Below are 23,097 nucleotides of genomic sequence, written 5' to 3' on the forward strand. Positions count from 1 at the left end.
ATACATACATACATTTATCCAACCTCTGGAGCATTGGAGCCTGTTTCAGCTGTCAGCGTGGCAACACAACGCAAAGATAAGTTTTAACTTCCATCTACTTAAAAAAAAAAAAAAAGAAAAAGATTTTGAGTCATTCAACATTTTGCAATGTTGAATGACTGAATTTTGATGCACGTTCGTTTCAAGTGTTAGCAGAAACATTAAAAAGGAGTCAAGCAATATTTTTTTCTAGAATTTAAATGTGATTTGTGTGAATGCCAAACACGAAAAGCCATTTAACTGGACTCCATACTAGAGATGGACCGATCCGATATTACGTATCGGTATCGGTCCGATACTGACCTAAATTACTGGATCGGATATCGGAGAAAAATAAAAAATGTAATCCGATCCATTAAATATCACGAAAGCACCTCACAAAACTTGCAACACGCCGTAACTCACCTCAGAACGTTAGCAGTCGGAGCAGTATGCATCACGTGATAGAGCAGCTGTGGCATGCCGGACCTGTCGGTGGTCTGGATAGCATTTGGAGCTTCGCTAGCAACCTGGCATTTCATCTCCGACAAAGTTATCCCCGAGAGAAGTAAAGCAAGTGTGTAAGTCCATCTCTGAATGTTTGTAAAGCATTCCTGCGTTAAGCTTAACGAGCGACTGCCTCTCGCTCTCCGGCTGCTACTTCAATCCTGAAACTGCTTAAATCAGCTGATCGGCTTTTGCGAGTCTGTCTCTAGTTTGCTTTTGGCCCACTTTGCGCCAGAAAGAGGAAACCAGCGGCTGAACAACAGCAGCACGTTTAAGCTTGATAAGCTGTTGTTACAATTTATTTAATATTACTTTCTACTCGAGGATCTTTTTCTACGTAGCTGACGGCTGGTAACTGTGCAGGGGCGGATCTAGCAAAGTTTAGCCAGGGGGGCCGATAGGGCATTAACTGGGAAAAGGGGGCACAAAGACATACTTTTCTTTCTTATTCTCATTTAAAATGTCTAGCTTTTAATAAATAATTATCTGACACCCAAAGTTTTAATTTGATGTAAAATGAATAGAAGTCAATTACTGTATATAGTGACTATTAAGTCTAATATATATATCCTAGTAAGCTATAGTACATTTTCCTTTGGGAAGGTACCATCTGTGCAGTCTGCAATTTTGTTGAAGAAAGATGTTGAATCTATTTAATATTTCTTGAAAAATAATTGATTTCTGTGCATTTTTTTTCACACTGCATCAAATTAAGGTTGATTACGTTGATTAAGCATCATGAGGTGGAGCGTGAGGGGTGGTTCCCTATTTTTTTATTTATTTATTTTTGTTGTTGCTGGGAGTTGGAACCCTATTAGTTAGGTTGCTTAATATTTACGCTAAGTACTCTTTAAAATACCAGAATAGTGAGGATGGTGTAGGTCTAAGTTTATTAGATTGATTAGTATTGCTGAACTATGAAATATTTTTTTTGTATACAGGTATAACAGAATAGCTTTAGTGTAGTTGTTGTTTTAAACTTGAGTATGAACTTGCAGACTTGCAAAATGCAGCAAGATATTTTAAAAAACAGTTTTGTTGATTAAAAAACACTATATCGGATTCATATCGGTATCGGCAGATATCCAAATTTATGATATCGGTATCGGTATCGGACATAAAAAAGTGGTATCGTGCCATCTCTACTCCATACGCCCTCTTTAGTGTTTAGCTTCATGTATAATAAAACAACACAGAAATCAGAGTGGTTCTATTTTTGCAGCTTTATTACACAATCCCACTTTCCAAAAATGTTCGAACACTGCATAAAACAAAATAAAAGCAAAAGCTACACATTTAAACTCTCTCTTATACATATGTATAAAGACAACATATTTAGTGTTAAAACGGACACATTTCAGAAAAGAAAATGCAGCATTTTGAATTTGTCTCTAGGATTTGCAGGTCCATGCTTTAAGTTTTCATTTAAAATTTTATGCCACATCCCAACATTTTTGGAAATGGGGCTGTTCAACATTGTCAAACAAGACATCTCACCTCAAAATTTAAAAAAAGCACAGAAATGTGCCAGATTCTTATACCACAGACTCACAGTGGTAATGAGACAGGCTTATATAACCATACACGACATCACGTGCCGATACTGTGTGTACACATTTACAGGTCAAGGAACGTCCAACAGATCACCAGTGCAGTGTTTAAAATCAGTCTCTCTCTTTATGGAGACTTATGAAACAAAGTCAGTTTTAAACATGACTTGAGACATATCCGGTCTTTTATACACAGGTGAGCGTTGCAGGCTCCATGGAGATACTTTGCACAGAAAAAGAGATTAATGACAGAGAAAGATGCAGTTACTAAAGGTGGTGAGAGGCGCCGTACTCTCCTCAGGAGGAGTCCATAAACCTTTGCCAGTCCGAGGCAAAGAGTCTCCGTACGAGCCCTCAGTCACTGGAATCACTCAAAGTATCTCACCACTCTGTCCATTGCTCTTTGCTCACAGGTGCATACACATTCCACATACGTTCTGCTTACAGTAACATGAACCCGGGATTTATAAGAGGTAGGGTTCGTCCCCAATGACAAACAAACAAAATAAAGACACACAAATAAGAGAAATAGAAAAACAGAATATTTAAAATAAAATAAAAAAAAAAAAAAAAAAAAGGACTGCCAAGTTAATGAGAAACCAAAAACCATGAAAAAAAAAAACTAAGTTGGTGAGATGCTCTTGGTCCAGGTACACTTGCAAGCCCTGTCCAACAGTTTCTCTGCCTTAGCACCAGAGTGGTCTCTACTTCTTGTACGGTTTGTGTCAATTAAGCAGAGGCAGGGTGGACCCATTTACTTCATACTTCAGGAGCTGATGTTTCTCAGGCCAAAGTGTAAAAAAACCCCACTTTCACCCAAAAAAAAAAAAAAAAAAAAGAGGAAAAAAAATAGCAGGGAAATATCATCCCTCTTATTTGCTACACATGTAATACTGCTTTCCCACCTTCATGCAGACGTCAGTGCCAATGCTGAGCAATGACGTCAGCGCCGCGCATTTGCTCTGGCCAATAGGCTTCACAGTACTCCAGGATATGTATTGCTGCACCTGCAGATACTCATGATTTAGTCCTTTCGACATGCATTATTTTTAAAAAAGAAAAAGAAAAAAAGATTTAAAAAAAAAGAAAAAAAAGAAAAAGAAAAATTAGGCATTGGGTTCTAATTTTTGATGCAAAAATAGATCCAGAAAAGAAGGAAAAAGGACTGCATTAAAAACAAAAAAAAATCCCTAAAAATGTAGTTATTTGTTCTAAAAGTGAAATTATGTAGTGGAGCTGCACCACACTGACAGAAAAGATATTGAAGTTTCTACAAGTCCTCGCTCTTAGTGCATCGCTCCTCTGTCATTTGCTTCGTTTTACAAAAATACTTTGGCAGCTTCTTGATCTTTGATGATGCCCACTTTTTGTTATAGCACCTGAGCTGCTCTGTAAGGTCTGCAGAGGCCTGCAACACTTACAGACTGTGCTGTGAAAAAAGGAGAGGCTAGCTCTGCTGCTTAAGCGACTTTAAAATTCCTGTAGCGTTTCCAAGCTTTTAGAAATGCAATACATTAGTCTTTCAGATGAACAGATTCGGCTTAAAAATATTCTTGCCAGATCCTTTGCTAGATAATAAATAACACCCATAAACGGATAACTTTTATCATTAGGCATAAGATTGTCAGAGTTGAGGAAAGTTCCGGCCAGCCTCCGCATGTCACTCTGCTGGCTGTTGTCTGGTGCTAACACTGCTGCGCCTGCGTACTTTGAGTACTCAGGTCCAGGACGAGCAGTGACATAAAAACTCATTCAAAATACAAAAAGTGCCAATCCCCACCCACTGACCTTCATCATCCAATGAGAATCCCCATTATTCTACTATTCAGCTATTCCTAACAAGAAAATGACGTGGATCCCGGGCTGTGAAGTTTTTTGGGGTTTTTTTGTCGTTTTTCCGTTTTTGTTATTAAATGGGATCATGTGGGGAGTCAGGAATAAACAAACAAAATTGGGCAGGAGAAACTTCTAACAGCAAAGCCTGGCTGCTTCTGACAGCTTGACACTTAGAATAATAAAAAAAAACATTTCAAAATCTTACATATTTAAAAGTAGTAGCTCTCAGTCATTAGCTTTAGATTTATAATGTGCTCTGCCTTTAAAAGAGAAATAAATAAAAAAATAGAGACAGGTCTTTTCAAAGAATGTGTGTGTGAGAGATGGAAAAAGTGACTTGCTGTGACAGCACTACTGCCCCCTGTTGGGGTGCATTAGGAACTGGACCACAGTAGCAGTCCTACACCCACACACAAGCAGTGTACACCCTCCTAACCATCACACTCACAACACAGAGTTCTGCTTGTAGTGTGCATGTATGAGTTCTTCAGGATGGTCAGGCACACAGCTGTTTATCACATCCATAGTGTCTATTTATGCACATGCCCTCTGCTGGCTGTTTAGGAGCCTGATTCCATTTGAGGCTGAGGCTCCCCAGACTGGCTCTGGGTGTTCTGACTGTCTCTGCTCAGCTCCTCGCCCAGCTCGCTCATGTCCATGTCAGGCAGATCCTCTTCGATGGGTGCCGCTGCCGCATCCTCGCAGTACACACACTCCTGAACACAAACACATGCCATCGTTACCTTACAACATTTATAGATATACATTTAGCTCATTTGAATCCATTTTACAGTTATATTTTTAATTGTTTTGCTTCATTACATTTGTTTTGTCTCATTATTGGCTTGTCAGTTATCTGTAATGACTTTGAGCAGCACTAACTTGCATGAAAACTGCCATCTTCCCTATAAAGTTCATTTGCAGAAAGTAGTGTACAACTATTGTGTTTTTTGCAGAACACAAGTCACGTTATTTTCCATGGTATACGTTTTCAAATTATTTGCAATGGGAGTGCTGTGTGTGTGTTTTTTTTTAAACTATGCTTAAAACTGTGTCTGTCCCCCACCTTAACGTTGATGGCAGCAGGCAGGCCTCCCCTCCTCATCCAGGGGTGTTCCTCCACTAGCTCTCGTCGCTGGTCTGATGTGAAGTGAGGCTGGCTCTTCTGCATCTGCCTCAGCCTCTCCTTGTCTTCCCTCAAAACCCTTTGAATATCTCTGATGGTCAGAAAACAAATACATTTGTGTGAATGATATTTAATGGAGTTAAAAGGTTAATACTTCATACAGGTGGTGAAGCTTATAATATTTAATTCCACTTAGTGACTCACCTGGATGGCATTTGATATGTCATCATGACCTTGTCATCAACGTTGGCCATCAGCAGCCAGAGGGGCTCCTGTAGGACATACTTGATGAAATGCTCTCCCTCCCCTCGAGATGAGACTTTGTCCTGCGGCTTGCCGCCTTCAGACCCGCCCTCTCCCCTCATCTTGTTTTTAGACTTGGGGTCGTGCTCAATAGAGTCGACACTGCCAAAGTATTTGCTGGTGTTGCTGCTCCCTGTGGGGGAGACAAAGACAGAGTCACAAAAAACCCCCCAAAAAACTCTTAAATTTTGTGGAAACTCTTGTCAGACCTCAATGTTCAACTACTGACCTGTTCTGCTTCCAGAACCGCCGCTAGCTGAGGTACCACAGCCAATGCAGCCTGAGCCTAATCCCGAGCCCAGTCCAGAGCCTGACCCTGAGCCCATGGATCCAGACGTGGCTGATCCGGTACCAGAGTGAGAGTCTTCCTGTTCCTGCAGCAAGATGTCCAGCAGGTCGCAGGATGATGAGTTCCCGTCACTGTGAGCCCCGTCTCCTGGAGACTCCACCTAAGACACAAGGTGGTGCACACATCAGAGATAATTCCACACTCACTCTCCACTGGCACGCTGTGACACAGTTTGTGTTTAAGTGCTGGCACTTGTACAAGTTAGTAACTTTGTGTTAGTATTTGTAAATGTCCTGTGGCTCCTACCTGCTGTTGGCTATCAGGCTTGGAGGCGCCTCCGTTCTTATCCCCTGTTGTTCCCACTCCTACAGACGCTGTTGCCGCACTGCCGCCCTGTCCTCCAGCAGAGGCTACTGTAGTGTCCTGACGCTCCACTGAGCGCTGCCCCTCCTCCATGCTCAGCAGATTGAGCTGCAGGGGCGAGCTGCAGCGGGACTCAAACAGCGGCGGTGATGTGGCGGGCTCTCTCGCCCCAGAAGCAGGGGTGGAAGATCGTGACGCCGCACCCTCGCGAGGCTCTGCTGCAGGGGTTTTGGGAGGCTCGCTGGAGAGACTGTAGGGGAAAGGTTGAGGTGGAAAGGGGGCTTGAGCTACAAACTGGGCCTGCATTGGGAAAGACGGCTGGGCGGTGAACGGCTGCTGAGTAGCGAATGCGGACTGAGCAGCCTGGAAAGGCTGCTGGGGGGTGAAGGCAGTCTGCACAGGAAATGGCTGTTGGCTGGTGAAGGGGGGTTGCGTCTGTATCGTGTAGGCTGGCTGAGGGGGCTGAAAGGGCTGCTGGGTAGCGAATGCAGGCTGCGGCTGGGCCTGCTCAGGGAAAAATGGTGGTCTCGGAGCTGCTCCTATTTGTCCTATTTGGGGGAAGATGTAATTGGGTAGCACCAGAGCTACCACAGGTGTAACAATGGGTGCAGGAAACGGAGTGGCAGTGGGCGGGGCTTGGGTGCTCTGCCCTTCTCCAAATCCTGTAGAGAGAGAGGGGTCCGGTCGGGGAGCCTGAGCTGGAGCAGCAGGTGTTGGTGGGTAGAGCGGATATGCAGGGACCATGGTGGGGTAGGACACATTAAAAGCTGACTGCGATGCTTCTGATGGGGACCAAGAGGTCTGGTTGAGGCCCTGGAGAGGGGGGCGTGGTTTACGGTTTGACACAGCGCTGTCTGATGAATCGGGATGCTTCATCCGTATCTTCTTGGACTTCCTGTTGCGGTTACCCTTCTTGGCAGTAGTTTCTGGCCTAACGGTGCCTTGTTTAGCAGTGCCTTGTGGTCCAGGTGATTCTGAAATGAGGATATAGACGCAGAGGTCAGAATGTCATTTTTGTTGAGCTGGAGAATAAAAAAAATGCATGTAGATGCGCACTAACTGGAGACCAGGAATATACTCCCCACATGAACTGGGAATTTGGTAAAATCATGAGATTAAAAAAGATAAGATTAAAAAAAGATAGTCAATGTAAAGGTGAGCCTTATTTCCTCTTTGTAGAACTTTTATTGTGTTTGGTTGCCTCAGTTGTTAAGCTTCTAGCTAAACTATATCTTCTCCCAACAAAGCAGAAAAGCTAAATTTGAAGCTTACAGTACCTTCAACACTGGGTGGACCTCTGTGCTTGTACAGGTATGTGGAACAGTCCCTCTGGAAGCTCCTGGAATTACGGAGCTCTCTGCATCGGTTGAGGAAGGCCTGCTCCTCTTTCTGGGTATGTGCTGCCAGCACCTGCTTGGTCAGGCCCAGCCTCTTGTAGGCCTCCTTTCCTTGGCTGGGTGGAGACACCATACTGACAGGCAGCGCAGGGGGTGCTGGGCTCTCTGCAACATCCTCAATTATCTCTGTACAAAGCAGTGTCATAAACATCAGTCAAATAAACTCATTAAAACACGGCTAATGACAGTCCTGCTATGTTTCTACGGACACAGAAACTCACCAGACTCTGGCTGAGGTTTCTTGTCCCCCACATGTACGATGGTGCTGCTATAGCTGCACTGAGAAGTGATGGACACCACACTCTCCGCCTTACTGGGCAGAGTGAGGGGTGCCAGGGGGCCTCCCACCACAGCAGCTGCCCCAGATGGAGGCTTCTTTAGTGCTTTCATGTTTGACAGGCCTGACTGAGAATCCAACATCAAGGGATCTAAATGAGAAAGATTCTGTTAGTGCTGAGCCAGTACCTTAGACTTTGTGTGCACAGATGCATGATTACTACATACCTGCATTTGTATCCTGAGGCACTTGCATGCCATCCTCTGAGCCTTTCTTGTCATCATCTGAGTTGGAGGAGGTGGTGTTTGAGGAGAACTGGTATTTTCTTTTCACTGTGATGGGTATATTACAACTCTCCAGATACCTAAGAAACAAGAAGGAGTTTTAAATGAGAGAGCTTTGATATTGTGCAAACAGAGCATGATCTCTCTGCCTTTGCACAGGGATTACTGTGCAGATGACTTCATGACCAAATCTATGCCTGACCTGATGACACTATCCAGGCAGCTAATCTGCTGGTAGGAGCACACAGTCTGGTCTTTGTAGGTGAAGCCCTCCATGCTGGCTGCAGTACTGTCTCTGGCCTGCAGAGGGGGCACTGAGTCTTTTGGACGCACAGTTGAATATCTTTGAGCTGCCAATGCTAAAGAGAAGAGGAGATAATATGAGAAACACACACGAGAAGACAGACAGGAGAACCAAAAGACACTCTGCGTGTGTTTCTGCTGTACTTAAATTAATAATCACTTTATTTTGAACTTAATAGTTGCCAACTGGACTCACTCTCATGGGTCTTCTTCTGCTCATGTTTGGGGAGAGAAGGTGACGGCGCGGGAGATGGGGAATGCAGACCGATCTGAGGGTCCTGATTCCTGAGCATGTGGACATCTTTACAGACCTCCTGGAAAGTCCTGGCGGGCTTGGTCTTGCCTGTGTCCTCTGCTGTGTTCCCTGCTGTAATGTTCCCATTGCTTTCACTGGATGAGCTGATGCTCACCAGCTGCTCATGGGATCCATTGCTGCCATGGCTACCATAACCACTGGAGCCCATATTGTGGACCGGCTGCAGAGAGAGTAGCTGTTAGAGGAGCTGTCAAATGCCTCTTGTGTGTGTAAAAGTGAACCGTGTGCGTGCATACTTGAAGCAGCAGCCGGTGAATCTGTTCACTGATTTCCTGGATGTCTGAATCTATGATCTTCCCTCCATGGAAAGCCGGTGCTGCGAAAACATCTTCGTTCACAGGACCCCTGAAACATGCAGGCATAGAGCTGTCACCTAATGTCCTCATAAATACAGATGTCCAAAAAACAACAAAAAACCCCACCACAGTGGGAATACTTACATGCGCACTTTGTGCCTGCCAATGACGAAGGACACCTTGCGGCTCCAGGGATTGACAAAGCTGGACCAGCTGGTGTCGATTGTGATGTACTCACCGTTTCTTGCACAGAAACGTATTGAAGAATGATCGAACGGCTGACCAGCGTACTGCAGAACTGTTGGTAACAGAAGGTAAAGTGTGAGCGGAAGAGCTCAGAGTATAAGAACGCAGTGAGACAGTCCAGGTATGCATGCAAATGTTCGTACTTTTGCGATGTATTGCCAGCATCAAGGGTCGGTCACTCGGGTGTAGGTTGAGCAGCACGGGGGTCCCTATCAGGTCCTGAGGGAGGTACCCCAATAAAGGCAAAGCCCTATTGGGAAAACAGTAATTACTTTAGTAGAAAACAGGCCAGCAGGATGACTTCACACAAGGCACCACTGTAAGGATCATAGAAGGATTCAGTCCACTCACCTCTCATCCACATCCTGGAACACACAGTTAGGGGTGTGTGTTGTAGTGAAGATACGCTTGTCAGGAGGTATTCTGGGAGCTAGGTGTGCGAAGGGAAGGGAAAAAATGTCAGTAAACAAAATGATTGTACAGTAATCCCCTGAAACAAAAGGATGATAGCATCTCTTGTTTCACATTAAAAGGATTAAACTCACACGAGCTGGTTTTGAACTTTCAAAACATGAGCAAGGGGATTGATCGGTAATAAACTGATCAATTGGATTTAAAAAAAACAAAAACAACTATGAAACAATGAATCTATTATTGAATCTTAAGCACTTTCTGAAGGCTGCTTTTGTTATTAAAGCAGACCTGGACCCTTGTCCAACTAATTAGTTTAATTAAAACCTTATTTAAAAAAATGTGACACATTAAAAAAAAAAAAAAAAAAAATAGTTAATCAGATTAAAATGGCCTTGCAGAAAAAATGTAACACTATTTCCTTGTTTTCCAGGTGATCAGTTTTTATAGTGGCGACAGTATTGGGTGGATGATAACTTGTTTATAGAGATTATCATAAGGCTCACCATCTGTTCAAGTACACACATGGATAAAAACAATAACTAATAAAAAAATCCCATAAGCATCTTTCGCTGGTACATTTCAGGCTGTCATCTCTGATTTGCATAGTCTAACTAGTATAAGTTTAACTAGTCTGTGCCATCTATGGTTCAACTTCTAAACGTGTGAAACAAATGACTTTATTTTCCATCTGATACATGTCAGAAGTAACTGGTAAACAAAATAAAACTGCATTCATTATTGGGTGATACGCTTGAGTGCTTTATTAAAACAGTGCAGTTCTCACCTTCATATCCAGAGTGCACCCTCTCAGCCAGCAGGAGGCAGCAGAACTGCTCCTCAGCCAGCTCAGCGTCCTGGACCTTCATCAGGTACGGAGTCATCCGGAAAGGATAGTATTGGAGGTCTCCTTTACGGTCCTTGCCACCACTAGAATGCAAACACACAATGTCAAGACCCTTTCATAATAATGAATATTGGGTTTTTTTGCCTTTCAAAATAAAATATTTAAAAAAAAGAAAGAAAAACGAGCTAAAAGCATTAAGAGATCCTTTTACCAGTTTATCTACTAATCATGTAGTGAAATTACTGTAATTATTTAGTTAACTGTGGTTTTAGTCCTAAGCTCATCATTTCTTTCATAAAAACAACATTTGTGGTAGAAAATACTGCATCTTGTAGAAAAATTAACTCAAACTTACAATGCTCAACCTAACCCTCTTCTGTCACACCAACAATCCTCTTTCTACATCCATGAACCTTTCTTTTGATCCTCCTGTTATCCATGTTCAGGCATATTCCTCCTCTATACATGTACAAACCAGCTCAACCTATATTATATAAATATACAACTTTAAAGTTTAAATGAGCAATAGCAGGTACCCCATCTGGCCACTAGATGGAGATGAAGTTCAAAAGCTCAAAGCTGCTGACTTCCTTCCTCCCTCTCACTTTTCCCCTCTCCTACCCACCATCCCTCCTCTGACTCAGAGCTTGCTTGGACAGGAAACTGTGGCTCAAAGCAGCTGCCGACTGCTGCCACTCACCTGATGCGGCAAAAGAAGGATTTCTCCTGCATGCACTCCGTGGGAGATGACTCTGAATAAAAAGAAGAGGGGAAAAAGGTCGGATGAATAATTGAATTAGCATGAGTAGTTCCCACTCAGCCATCTGTCAGTCATCAATATTCAAAATACTCTTCAGCAGACCTGAGATGTTTGCCTCTCATGTGTCATAGATAAGAATGCAAGAGATGCAATTATACTACAAAAGTTTATTTTTTTTTTTAAAAAGTCATTTTTGAGACAATTTACAAAAAAAAAAATTATAGATGCTTATGAGTGGAAATGCTGGAATTCACTGGACTGATACCAGCTTCCAGTTGTTAAAGTGGGAGTGCAATCAACTATAGAACATAAGTCCCTTTGGAGAAAATTTTTGAAAGATAATGCACAAATTTGTAATCTCTGAAATGAGTTTTAGTAGAATTTATATGACCACTGGGCAGAAAATTATATTACAACCCACTAATTCACCAACTCTGTGATAAGAAGAACCTAAATGCAATACAACCTGAAGGTGTACACATCATCAGTTAACACAGACCTGACTGCCAAACATGCCACATTTGTTAGCGTCATACATTTATTAATGTGTGATTGAGAATGCTAATGAAATATGTGCTATGCATGTATGAACATGAGTATGTGGAGGAAATACTTCCATGTGCAGGTGGTGCATGTGTTTCATATTGGCTTGCTGCGTGACCCTATTTTGGAAATTTTACCATCCGTGTCTACAGTGCCCCTTACCATACTGTACGACCAATTATGTCAAGGAGGCAAAAATTTATCTAATTTATATTTATACATATACACGTGTGAGCTTTTGTGGAGCTCAAACCTGCATTCGTCATCCTTACCTGCTCCTGTGCACATGCTCCATGAGGGCAGGCGGTATGGTGTGGTGAAGCTGTAGAACACGCTGACATCCTGAGGAGTCAAGAACTCCACAAACTTGGCGTTGTTGAACACTTCCTGCTTGCAGTTCAAGATGGATGCTGCCTGGTCAGAGATGTAAACAATCTTCCCCGTGATGAGAGACACTGCTACAGCGAATATATCCTAAAGGCAAAAACAAAAAGATATTAATCATTTAGGATTACCAAATTAGGTACTTCTAGCCCTCTCAGAAGATTTAAAAACACATCTTCAAACTGACTACTACTCAGATGACAGATCGGCTGCTCCTTATCATCCCCCACTTTATTCTTTATCTTACGTCTGTTATTTTTTCCACATCAACTTCAAGAATAAATAAACAATAAAGCTTGTTCTTTTTCTTTTTTATAATGGTCATCACCCCTGTGGAGAAAACTCTGCCTTTTCTGGCTTCCCTCTTGAATGCTATAATTAGGTTTCTTGAGACAGACTTTCTCCTGCTTTTGTTGCCTTAACAGTGCAGGGAAATGGGGGTGGTGGTGGTGGTATCCAAATAAAACTGTAAGATTGTAGGTAGTGAGCCTAGAGTCTTAGGCTCACTACCTGCAAGCCCATGGATGCGTCTGATTTACTAACATACATACATGCACTGACACACACTTTACACGAATAAAAGTGTTGGGCCACAACTCTTAATCTGTAAATTCAGGTGTTTTCAGTCTCATGGCTACGAGTGTATATAATCAAGCATCTAGTTATGCAGTTATGCAACTAGATCTTCCTAAATTTGAGTCTGGCTGAGTGTTACTGGACTAGGATGCCACTGTTGTAACAAGTCAGCTTGTTAAATGTCTTCCCTCTAAGATCTTCCATGATCAGCTGTAAGTGGTATTATTGCAATGGGCGAGTCACAGCATATCAACCACAAAGCAGCAGACCACATAAAGTTAGAGAGCTGTATTGACTGTAAGTGCTGAGGTGCATAGTGCAAAAGTAAAAGTCGTCAATAATGTGCTGATTCCGTAACTGCAGACTTCCAAAACTGATATGGTATTAACATCAGCACACAAACTGTGTACCAAGAGCTTCATGGCACAACCTTTTATGGCTGAGCAGCTGTATGCAAACTTTACATCAACAAGCACAAACTCAACCGCTGGACGGAGCGGCGTCGAAAGTGAGCGATAAATTGCACCTCTCTTTAGTGAAAGAACTTTGACTGCACAGAGCCCTGACCTGAACCCCATCTAACATCTATGGGAAGAACTAGAAATTGGAAGTTGTATCCAATATTGCTATCTAACCTCACAAAGGCACTTCTGGATGAATGGGAAACAAATTCCCACACACGCACATGCGCACGCGCACACACACACCAGCTGACTGGCCATATCTCACTTGCCAACTTCATTGCTACCAAATCTAAGTAGAAATGAAAGTTGGCTAACTTGCCAAGTTACTTCACCAGCTAATATGACTCATGATACAAACTTCTGAATAATGTTGAAAAAACACGGACGATACTTAACAGTAAATCATAAAATGTCTCAAAGAAAGAAAATAACTAACAGTTGTTTTCTATAGTAACAGCTAATAGCTAGCCAATTAGCTATATAGCATGTATCTGATATTGGTAGTTTGCTCATCTCCATAACTTTTTTATCACTGTTATCATTAATAACAGTAGCTCAGGTGGCAGAGCAGGTCAGCCACTAATCAGAAGGTCGGTGGTTCGATCCCAGGCTGCCTCCTGGCTGCATGCCAAATATCCTTGGGCAAGATACTAACCCCATGTTTGCCTACTGGTGGTGGTCAGAGGGCCCGGTGCCGCCAGTGTCCGGCAGCCTCACCTCTGTCAGTGCGCCCCAGGGCAGCTGTGGCTACAATGTAGCTTGCCATTGCAAGTGTGTGAATGTGTGTGTGAATGGGTGAATGACTGAATGTAGTGTGAAGCGCTTTGGGGTCCTTAGGGACTAGAAAAGCGCTATACAAATGCAGGCCATTTACCATAACATTGGTTTTCACCATTCAGGCATAAGACTGGTTTAGCTGTTTATCCTTTAAGATGAGGTAAAGAGCGGTGGTACTTACGGTGTTTTTAAGGGTGTATTCCGAGGTGATGCTGTTGATTTCCTCAATGGTGTAAGATGTTACATCAAACCCTGGTGGCTGACTGTCGTTAATCATCAGCATCTGGTAGTACTCCTCATTGGCTGCAACCAAGACAATATGGATAAGTGAACACGTGAGATAAAAGTTTATTTTCAGTATGTAAGTAAGTATAACATCAGTCATACAACATGAACACACAGATAAAAACAATGCACACAAGGCAAGTCTTACCTTTCACCTGTTTGATACAGCGCAGTGCATACTTGAGAGTGTTGACAGTGCTCGACTTGCCCTTGCTCCTTTTTTCTGACGGCAAGTGCACCTTCAGCTCCTTGAGCGTCTTGAAGAGCTCCTTCTGTGTCTTAGCTTTGGCTGACTGTTCACTGCTGCAGGACCCAAATGAGACAGAGACATGTGTGTCAACATGACAAGATCTCACCATTGATGTCACACTCGGCTTTCCAGCAAAGGAAGCAGAACAGGAGGGGAACGTACTGACAAGGGGTTTTAGACCTTTCTGTTCACATTTCCAATTGTTGTTGCATTAAATACCAGTAGATTTGGGCTGGGCTTTTTTTCCCAGAAGTGTACTAACCTGCAGCCACTGGTTGATGGGTTGTCCTGCTCGGAGCTCACCAGACTGAAAGCATTGGAGCTGCTTGGCGGGGAGGGGCTATGAGAGTTTGAGCTGTAATCACAAGGACAATGTCATGTTATGAACAAAGGTGTGCAGGAAAACCAGAAAACGCATAACAAAAATGAAGAGCAAACATTTTAAGTGATTCAGGAATTTGATGCTATAGGCTGTTCTTAGAATTGCACCGTCATATGAGCTGCTCTTTTTTTTAAATATTGGAAGGACAAATAAAGAAAGTGAACAAGTGTTAAGTGTAATTAACCAATTATATTCACGTGCGCTTTTCAAGTCACATGAAAATTTATATTTAAAAAGAAAATTTCAAGTCCTTAATTAATTTAGTTACCTCTGAGGCAAATACTAAACCTTGAAAAGAAGACTACTATGATAATGTATAGTGGAAAAAAAGAAAGAAAAAAAGGAGCATTCAAGAAACGCAAAGTGCAATGGAAAATTCTGTGGGCAGTTAAACAACCAGGTCAAGCCACCCACAAAAAGCTTTTTTTGAACAAGTTATAAACTGACTTTTGGCATAGACTTTTTACAAACATGCATTTTATTTCTCTTGGATGTTTGCCTCAAATTTAAATCGTGACACAAAGGTTCACAAAGTTTGTTCTTAAACGTGATAACGTCCTATTTTGAAACAGAGTATGAAGAGTATGACAAACGGATGTGGTTCTGTGGACACTGTACAGTCGATGCACAGACAGTATAAAAGATGGATGCAGCTACCGTGATGTCATCCACTGGTTTCTGATGTACCATTTAGTCTCTTAAGTCTCGAGATTAGCACTTTCACCTTTGCAATCTTCTTTTCCCTTTTTAAATTTTAGATGACATGAAATTAGTCACTGAAGCAATAAACTTATTAAGAAGGACATTAACTCATTCACTGCCAGCCATTTTCAAATCAGGTAACTCCCCACTGCCAGGGTTTTTGAGCATTTTTACTCATTTTTGAAGAGCCACAGAAAACTGTGTGTTATGATCATATAAACGCTGAACCTACCAAAATGAAGAACAGACTCTCTTCTTTCATCCAAAAAAAAAAAAAAAAAAGCTTTTTTCTACCATTTTCCATTCTTTAGTAATCAGCTGTAGAAGAGAGGTGGGTTCCACCAAAAATGCCTGTTTTGACCAAAAAAAAGGGAGAAAACGAGCTTTTTGTGAAAAATACATTTCAAGCAGAAAAGTGCCTTTGACACTAATATTTCTTGCTTTGTGACACCTCTAACATATAAAATAGTTTCTCACTTCTATAAAACAGAAATAACACTGAGAAAGGTTATGTTTTATCAAAACAATTTATTTACAAATATATGTAAAAATAAAATTCACTGACAAGCTGCCCGAGGTTGTATTCTAGCCCCTCCCATTGAAAAACGTAATTGACGTCTATAGACGTCAATGGCAGTGAATGAGTTAAGTTAGAAAGACATTTTCTCATATACTTCTAAGGAATAGGGCTTTTAAGCAAGCCCTATTATAAATCCCAAGTTCAATCTATCAGAGTCAGTGGAATGAAGGAAACACAGTATTAGGTGTGGAGTCTAATCAAGATGAGGCGTCACTGTTGCAAGTATAGCTGACATGTGTTTCCAGTATTTTCTCCCCCCTCGTGGATGTAAATGGAGATGGAGACAGCATCAGCATTGGATATGTAACAACAATCTTCACCAAGTGTGCCATTTTCTTCAAACAAGACTATTATTTAAAGGATTGCATCTCAGAATCCCATATGGTTAATCAAAAAAAGATGAGGCCACCAGAAAACTATAAGTGGGAACCGAATTGAAATCAAATTTAATGACATGTAATTATCAGGTCCAATAATATGAGTGTGAGCTGAGTATTTCACACCCTAATGAGTATGGGAAATAGTGAAATATCAATAAACTAGAAAGAGTCTCAATAATATTCACTTTTCCTGCAGTTTCTCTTCCAAAAAACAAAACAAAACAAAACAACAACAACAACAACAAACAAACAAAAAAAAAACCCCAAAACAAAACATTTTGATATGAACCTATATGTCATGATTAGGAATAAACACCAATTCCCAACTTGCTTTCCTCCAGCTTAAGCAGTCTACTGGACTATAGCAATGACTCAGCCCAGCAAAACTCAAACAGCCCTTCAATGACTTTAATGAACCTTACTTCCGTGACCTAGTTGGTCCGCTCCCCCACCGTGGTGGGAAAAAGAAAAAGAAAACAAAACAAAAAAAAACTTCATTTACCACGATTCAGTGGTTTCGATGAGTTCTCACCTCTTGTTGCTCCCCGAGGACTCCATGAGAGCGGAATCCTTGCCATTGCCGTTTGAGCTGCCCACCGACTCGTTGCCGTGGGACTCATTGCCATGTGACTCGTTGCCATGGGATTCTGTCCCGCTCCCGCTCGAACCACTGCCACCCATCTCCACATCCTCGTGCAAAGGTGGGCGCGGTCTCTTCCTGTCATCATGCGGGGACCCCGGGTGCTCGTGGCTGCTATCGCTCCCCTCGGAGGCCAATCCTAACTCTGGTTCGAGTTCGACCCCATCTTGCCCGCCACAACCCTCACTGTAGCTGGCCATGCGGTGAAGCTGGCTAATGGAGCTGCAGGGAGTGCCCTGCGCTTCCTCCACGTGCAAGCCTGCCCTTTCCCGGTTCCGTTCACACACGTCCAGGGTTGAGTACAGGTACTGCTTTGGACCACTATCCTCAGACATGGGACAAGTTAGTGATGGAAGATTAAGTTACCTTCCACATGGCAATGCCACAAAGTTGATGGCACTGTAGCATAAATGGGGTTGTTGTCTCAGGAGTGGAAATGCAGTCTGAAATAAACAAACAAGACAAAAAACAAAACAAAAACAGGTGAAATTACTCATACCAACACTTTACAGCACAGTACACTTCTAATGATAGAAGATCAATAGCAGAAGGAACACAACTCTAATATTAGAAGCAATCAATGTGGATTAAATCAACCCATCTATCAAAGTACAGTAGCCATGACTTTGATCTGATCAACCTGTGTGGCCTCACATCTCCACATTTTCAAAAGTCAACCATAAATAAAAAGGGCACCACAGCACAGATAGAATGATCTTGCTGTTACACAAACACAGTCACACCAAAGGAGCTGCCATACAGCTTTCAAAAGGTTTGCACAGTAAATAGGCCAGTCGTTTGCCCTTTCCAGGTAGACATCAGTCCCAGACCAGCTTAATCTGGTTCAGTTTTTCAAATAAAAGGTGAGTCTCCAGAGATGAAACACAGGTCTGCTGACACAGTACAAACAAAAACCTCCGCTGCCTGCACATAATCAGGACCAACTTGGATGTGAGAAGCAGAAACAAAACAAAAGCATGAAAATTGGGTTTTATTGTTTAAATAGTCTCCTGTATGGATGGCTGCATCACAAATTACACAATGAAGCAGTAGGAGGAAAACCTGACAAGCAGTCTTTAAGAGAAACAGCCGTATCATTAATGTTAAAGATACAGCTCCCACACATACACATTAACTGTCCATATTAAAAATCAAAGATAGCCTTATGTAACACAGTACAGTGACCGTGGATGCACAGTCCTTTTAGCAATTACCTTTAAAAAAAAAAAAAAAAAACATATTATATTTCATAATTATTTAAGTGAATATATATGGCCTGTGTTCTCATTCAAGTCAGTGTTAGAACTGACCTGGTCATTGTGTGGCCCCTAGACCACATTAGGCCCTTTAATTGTCCCTGAGCAGCCCTCATGAGTTTAATGGGAAATTAGGACTTCCCAATGCTTCCCATTTTAGCCACCAATAGCACTTTATACTATATAATACTGAACAGAACTAAGTTCAGCTTATTGGTGTGACCCTCCAAAACAGTGGCCCTTTGAGAAAACTAATTGTCCACTTCTGTGTTAGAAGTTCAGCCATGCTGTAAATAGAGACCTTTTTTCACTTGCTTCTGGAAAGCCGCAATTAAATAAGAGCCTTTAGAAGATCTTGGGGAGTAAAAGCTGGTCTCCAAAAGACAAATACAAGATCCAGTTTTATCAGTTTTTATCCTCCTACAATTACCTCAGCAGTGGTTGGAGCTATTCGTGTCTTTCAAAGCTGAACAGGAAATACCGGCAACAGGTACTGAGGCCAAATCCAAACTATTTTACTGTTTTGCTGCTCTCCAGTGTCAGGTTGCAGCTATTTATGTAAGCGCGCACATTCAGCAGCCTGTCTATTCTTCTCTCTCTTTACATAAGCACTTTTACATAACTTCTCAAAGTTTTAAGAGTAGGTTCTTCATTTTTTTTTTTAAACTAGAAATATATATAAAAACACAACCCAGCAGACTTTCCAAACCACCCACTCCACTTAGAAAATGACCCACTCTTGTTTAAAGGAGGCAGCAGCCAGGCGCTGTGAAGAGATGTTTTATTGGCTGCTGGAAATGACCAATCGGCAGAGAGCAAGGAGTTACAACTGGTTAGAATAATGTCACCCAAACAAAAGAGAGACCACAGCTTGTAATCATGGCAACAAAATATTTATTCCTATTACATTCTCTTTAAGGAAATAAGACCAGCATTTCCTAGAATTGTGTCCTCTAGTTACTTTCTATACATGTCAGCACATATCTCATAAAAATCACAGGGGTAAATTTTGTTTACAATATACGAGCTAAAGTTAGTTTTATTGCTCAGATTATTTCATATAGGGAGCCTGAAGAGCTAATAATAAATGCACAAAAAGAGAAAAAACATTAGGTTAACAGACAAAAAACTAAGTAATTGAAGTATGTTTATGTAAATCATTCCCCACATGTGCTTATGTGGGAGCAGTCCACTATGGATAAACTGAAGCTTTACTAAACTGTAAATCACACACAAACACGACCATATGTTAAGCACTGATCCCTGAAACTCGTGCAAACTGTCATAACACCGGCTCCTCTGTGGACATAACACAGAACAAACCATACATGAAACTGCTGAAGAAAATCTGACTACTATCCTGTATTTTAAAGTGTGTTCAACTTCAATGAAAGACCATGCAGTGCAGACGTTGGCTTACCAGTGACCCCCCCTTCCTCCATCAACATAACAAGAAACACCAGCATCCAAGCACAAAAGTACAACTCCAACCACCAGAGAGTCTTCCCAAACTCTCTGCAACACTGCCGAACACGTCACTGAGCAGAATAATGATATAATGAAACTGAACTCCCTCTGCTTCCAGCTCAGCCCTCAACTAGAGGGCTTATACAGCCAGCACACTAGCACAGATCTCAGGCATTATACAACCCTGCTCCAGTCACATGGATTTGGCCATAGCGCAGCACAAAGCTATGGTAGCCTTGTTTCATAAAACCCACATGGTTTGTCTTGTAAGTAGCTCCTCCTGAAGTGCACTTTTTTACTGGCATGCGAAACTGAAATCACATGAAGACCAATAAAGGCATACTGTTACATTTTTGAGAAAAATAAACTCATCTGACAATCCACACAAAGTTAAAACATGGCTTAACAAATATTAGTGGAAGACAACATCAATATAGATGTAGAAAGATGCTGCACATACGGTGGCAAAACCTATCATTTTTACTTAACCCCCTCCTGTTATGGCCCATCTCAATATGCAATAAAAATGGCATCAGACCGAGTGAGTTACATCACAGTGTAGGCCACCAACTTAAGATATTACTTATTAATGATGACTGCTGACATACAAGTTGTAAAAATTGTTAAAAGAAGACACCGGGGTGTGTGTGTGTGTGATTATTGTCACACACTTTTTTTTCCTGTAGCTGCATGTTGCCATGGTATAATCACTGTTTTGGCCTTGTGGGAAACTGCTTTGTAACATGAAAGCCACACGTTTGGGGTGAAAAATAAAAGACAGCTCAAGTGACATTTTTAGGCTTCAAATAAATGCTTTTGAATAACATGCGCGGTTTCTACTTTTTTTTTTTTTTTTAATCTGGCAAAAGTAGTAGTTTTAGGTAGAAATAATCTTAATCTGATTATTCTTCTTCCCCTGTCTGTCAATCCAAACATTTAACAAACACTTTTAAAAATCTTATATAAAGAAATTAAACCACTTCCTCGGGCCATAATTGTGCCAACAATTCAAAGCCATTTTGTAAAAGTGTTTCGAGTGCGAGCAGCTAAAAAGTAAACCTGACGAAGAGCCTTTTTATACGTCTAATATTACACTTCCGTGCATATGAAATTTCTCACATAGATACTCTCGTATTAGATAACGTTTATATTAAAGGAAAAAACATTAAAAATGACCCCCCTTCCCCCATCTGACTCCCATTGACCTGCTATTTAAAATCCACACACACGTTGACCTGCAATCCAGTGCACGGTACACTGACACAGTTATGTAAAAGTAACCGAATCGTTAAAAAGCAGCCACGAATCCACGGCGAGATACCCGCAGAGGACATATTTCATAAAAGCTAACATTTATCTAGCTGTCTGACTGAACAGAAAAAATATAACCGGCATTTTTTGGTTTTAAAAGTACAAAAAGTAGAGCAACTCGGGGTTCACGCATGCGCAGACCGCATTTTTGTTATGCAACTTATTTTTTCGCTCGTCAATCTTTTTTGCTAAAATGAAAGGGCGCAAATGAAAGCTGACCAACCTGAGCAGTAGTTGGAAAAATCCTCTCTCCGGTGGTCTCCAACGAGATGTAAAATCAAAAGCGACACGTAAAAACTATCCAGTTATACCGTTCAGTATTCCTCAATGGGAGCAGAGCTTCAGACGGCTTGACACAGTAGTGAATGGATCCTCCCCGGTTCTCTCCCGCACAGGCCTATCATCGAATCGCCGAGCCCAGCTCGCGACCTCAATTTAGACTCCTCCCTGTGCTTTTTCCGATTGGCTGGATGCAAGGGGTTTCCATGGAGAACGTGACGGAAATGCGATATCGGAAGCTTATTGGCCTAAAGTGCTGTCCGTCGTTTTATATAAACAAGGCTTTGACTGCACGTGGAATCTCATGTTGTGTGAGAGTGGGGCAGTTACGACTGCGTGAGCAGCAGAATCCACAACAACCTATCAAATGTTAAAATTACATAAATGAAAAAATGCAAGGAGGAAACGAACAGGAACTGATGATGACAGAGAGAAAAAAGTGTCACAGAAAATGACAGTCAGTCTAAAAGTTAGAAACTCATTTCGGGAAGGCAAGTGCGAGTTATTGCGTGATTGCTGTTGGAAGCCTTGAAATGTTTCACCTGTGTGACCTTTTCAACAGATGCGCAAGCATCGATAATGCAGTGAAAGTGTTTATCGAAGCAAAGGGACAGGTCTGTGGTGGGGAAACTTGACACATTCTTACTTGCGTCACATCTATTTCTACCCTTCAGTTGTGGCGAGGTTTTTTTTCCATTCAGAGACCACAGATAAACCATGCCCACATACATTTGTTAGTTAACGTACAGATGTGTATCATATGCCATGCAAACAAACCAAAGCAAACTACATTTTAAAAACGGCCTTTACGTCTAGATTGCGTCATTATGCTTTGAAATAAAAGGTTTGCAGTCTTTTGTTACATTTTTTTAATGGGCTGCTATGTGCCAAGCTTATTCATCACTGTTTTTCTGGGACTGGACAGCACCTGCTGGATATTTTTTCCCACAAGCTGGCATGATAGCCACAACACAATATTTTCTCTTTTCTAGCCAAGATCCTCCACAGAGCAGTTTACCTGCGTAAGCAGGATTCTAAGCTTTGTAACTGCTTGTCAAGTGGCAGCCACCCACCCTGGCTCAGGTAGCAACACACCATGCAAAAGCCTGCACTCCTTAGAACATGTGAGAACGAACACCCTCCTTCTCAGCCTACACTTTATAAAGCCACTTTTATGATATCACCCAGAGCCCAGCAACAGGCTCTCCTGCTGGCATGTTTGCTTTGTGTTTTTCTCAGGACATCTTTGGTTATAAGTGTAGGTGGATCTGACTCTGTATAATTAGACTGATTCATGAATCACCCCTCCTTTAACTCCTCCCTAAACTACGCGCATTTTCTGGCAGTGGGAGCAGGCTTGGAGATCCTGGAGGTGGGTGGAAGTCCCTAAACAAGACTGAATCATGCTGTGTATAGCTTCATCTGCTTTGACTGTTGTTCATGATTATCTAACCAGAAATCCTCTTCATTAATTGCCCCACATGTGAAACTACACAGTTCATATTAGCCATTTGTCTGCTTTAAATTTTTTTAAGATGTATATATTTGGATTCTTAAAGATATGGCTAATGAATAAGAAAATAAAGTGAGGCGTGAAAAGTGTAGAACATAACTGTTTTGCCCTGAAATATCTGTTTGGATGCAAACATAATTTATATACAGTGTTATCAGGGTGTAAAGGATGACACAGCA

At 41.8% G+C, this 23,097-nt stretch overlaps 1 protein-coding gene across 1 annotated transcript; it reads right to left on the reverse strand.

Moving 5' to 3' along the window:
• Nucleotides 1–1,724: 1,724 nt before the first annotated feature.
• LOC309688462 (period circadian protein homolog 2-like) lies at nucleotides 1,725–21,509 on the reverse strand. The gene is made up of 22 exons (XM_082504217.1): nucleotides 21,350–21,509; nucleotides 16,985–17,535; nucleotides 14,671–14,763; nucleotides 14,307–14,461; nucleotides 14,055–14,176; nucleotides 11,945–12,146; nucleotides 11,070–11,121; nucleotides 10,310–10,452; nucleotides 9,463–9,541; nucleotides 9,255–9,361; nucleotides 9,010–9,163; nucleotides 8,806–8,914; nucleotides 8,450–8,729; nucleotides 8,153–8,309; nucleotides 7,894–8,030; nucleotides 7,611–7,817; nucleotides 7,270–7,515; nucleotides 5,936–6,966; nucleotides 5,570–5,789; nucleotides 5,242–5,473; nucleotides 4,978–5,128; nucleotides 1,725–4,627 (listed from the first exon to the last, which is right to left on the reverse strand). Exons 2-22 carry the CDS (start codon nucleotides 17,425–17,427, stop codon nucleotides 4,472–4,474), a joined length of 4,476 nt encoding a protein of 1,491 aa, XP_082360343.1. The 5' UTR covers nucleotides 17,428–17,535; nucleotides 21,350–21,509; the 3' UTR covers nucleotides 1,725–4,471.
• Between the last annotated feature and the right edge of the window lie 1,588 nt (nucleotides 21,510–23,097).

This window comes from Aulonocara stuartgranti, assembly GCF_965226115.1.
Source record: "Aulonocara stuartgranti genome assembly, chromosome: 14".
NCBI classification, from domain to species: Eukaryota; Metazoa; Chordata; class Actinopteri; order Cichliformes; family Cichlidae; genus Aulonocara; species Aulonocara stuartgranti.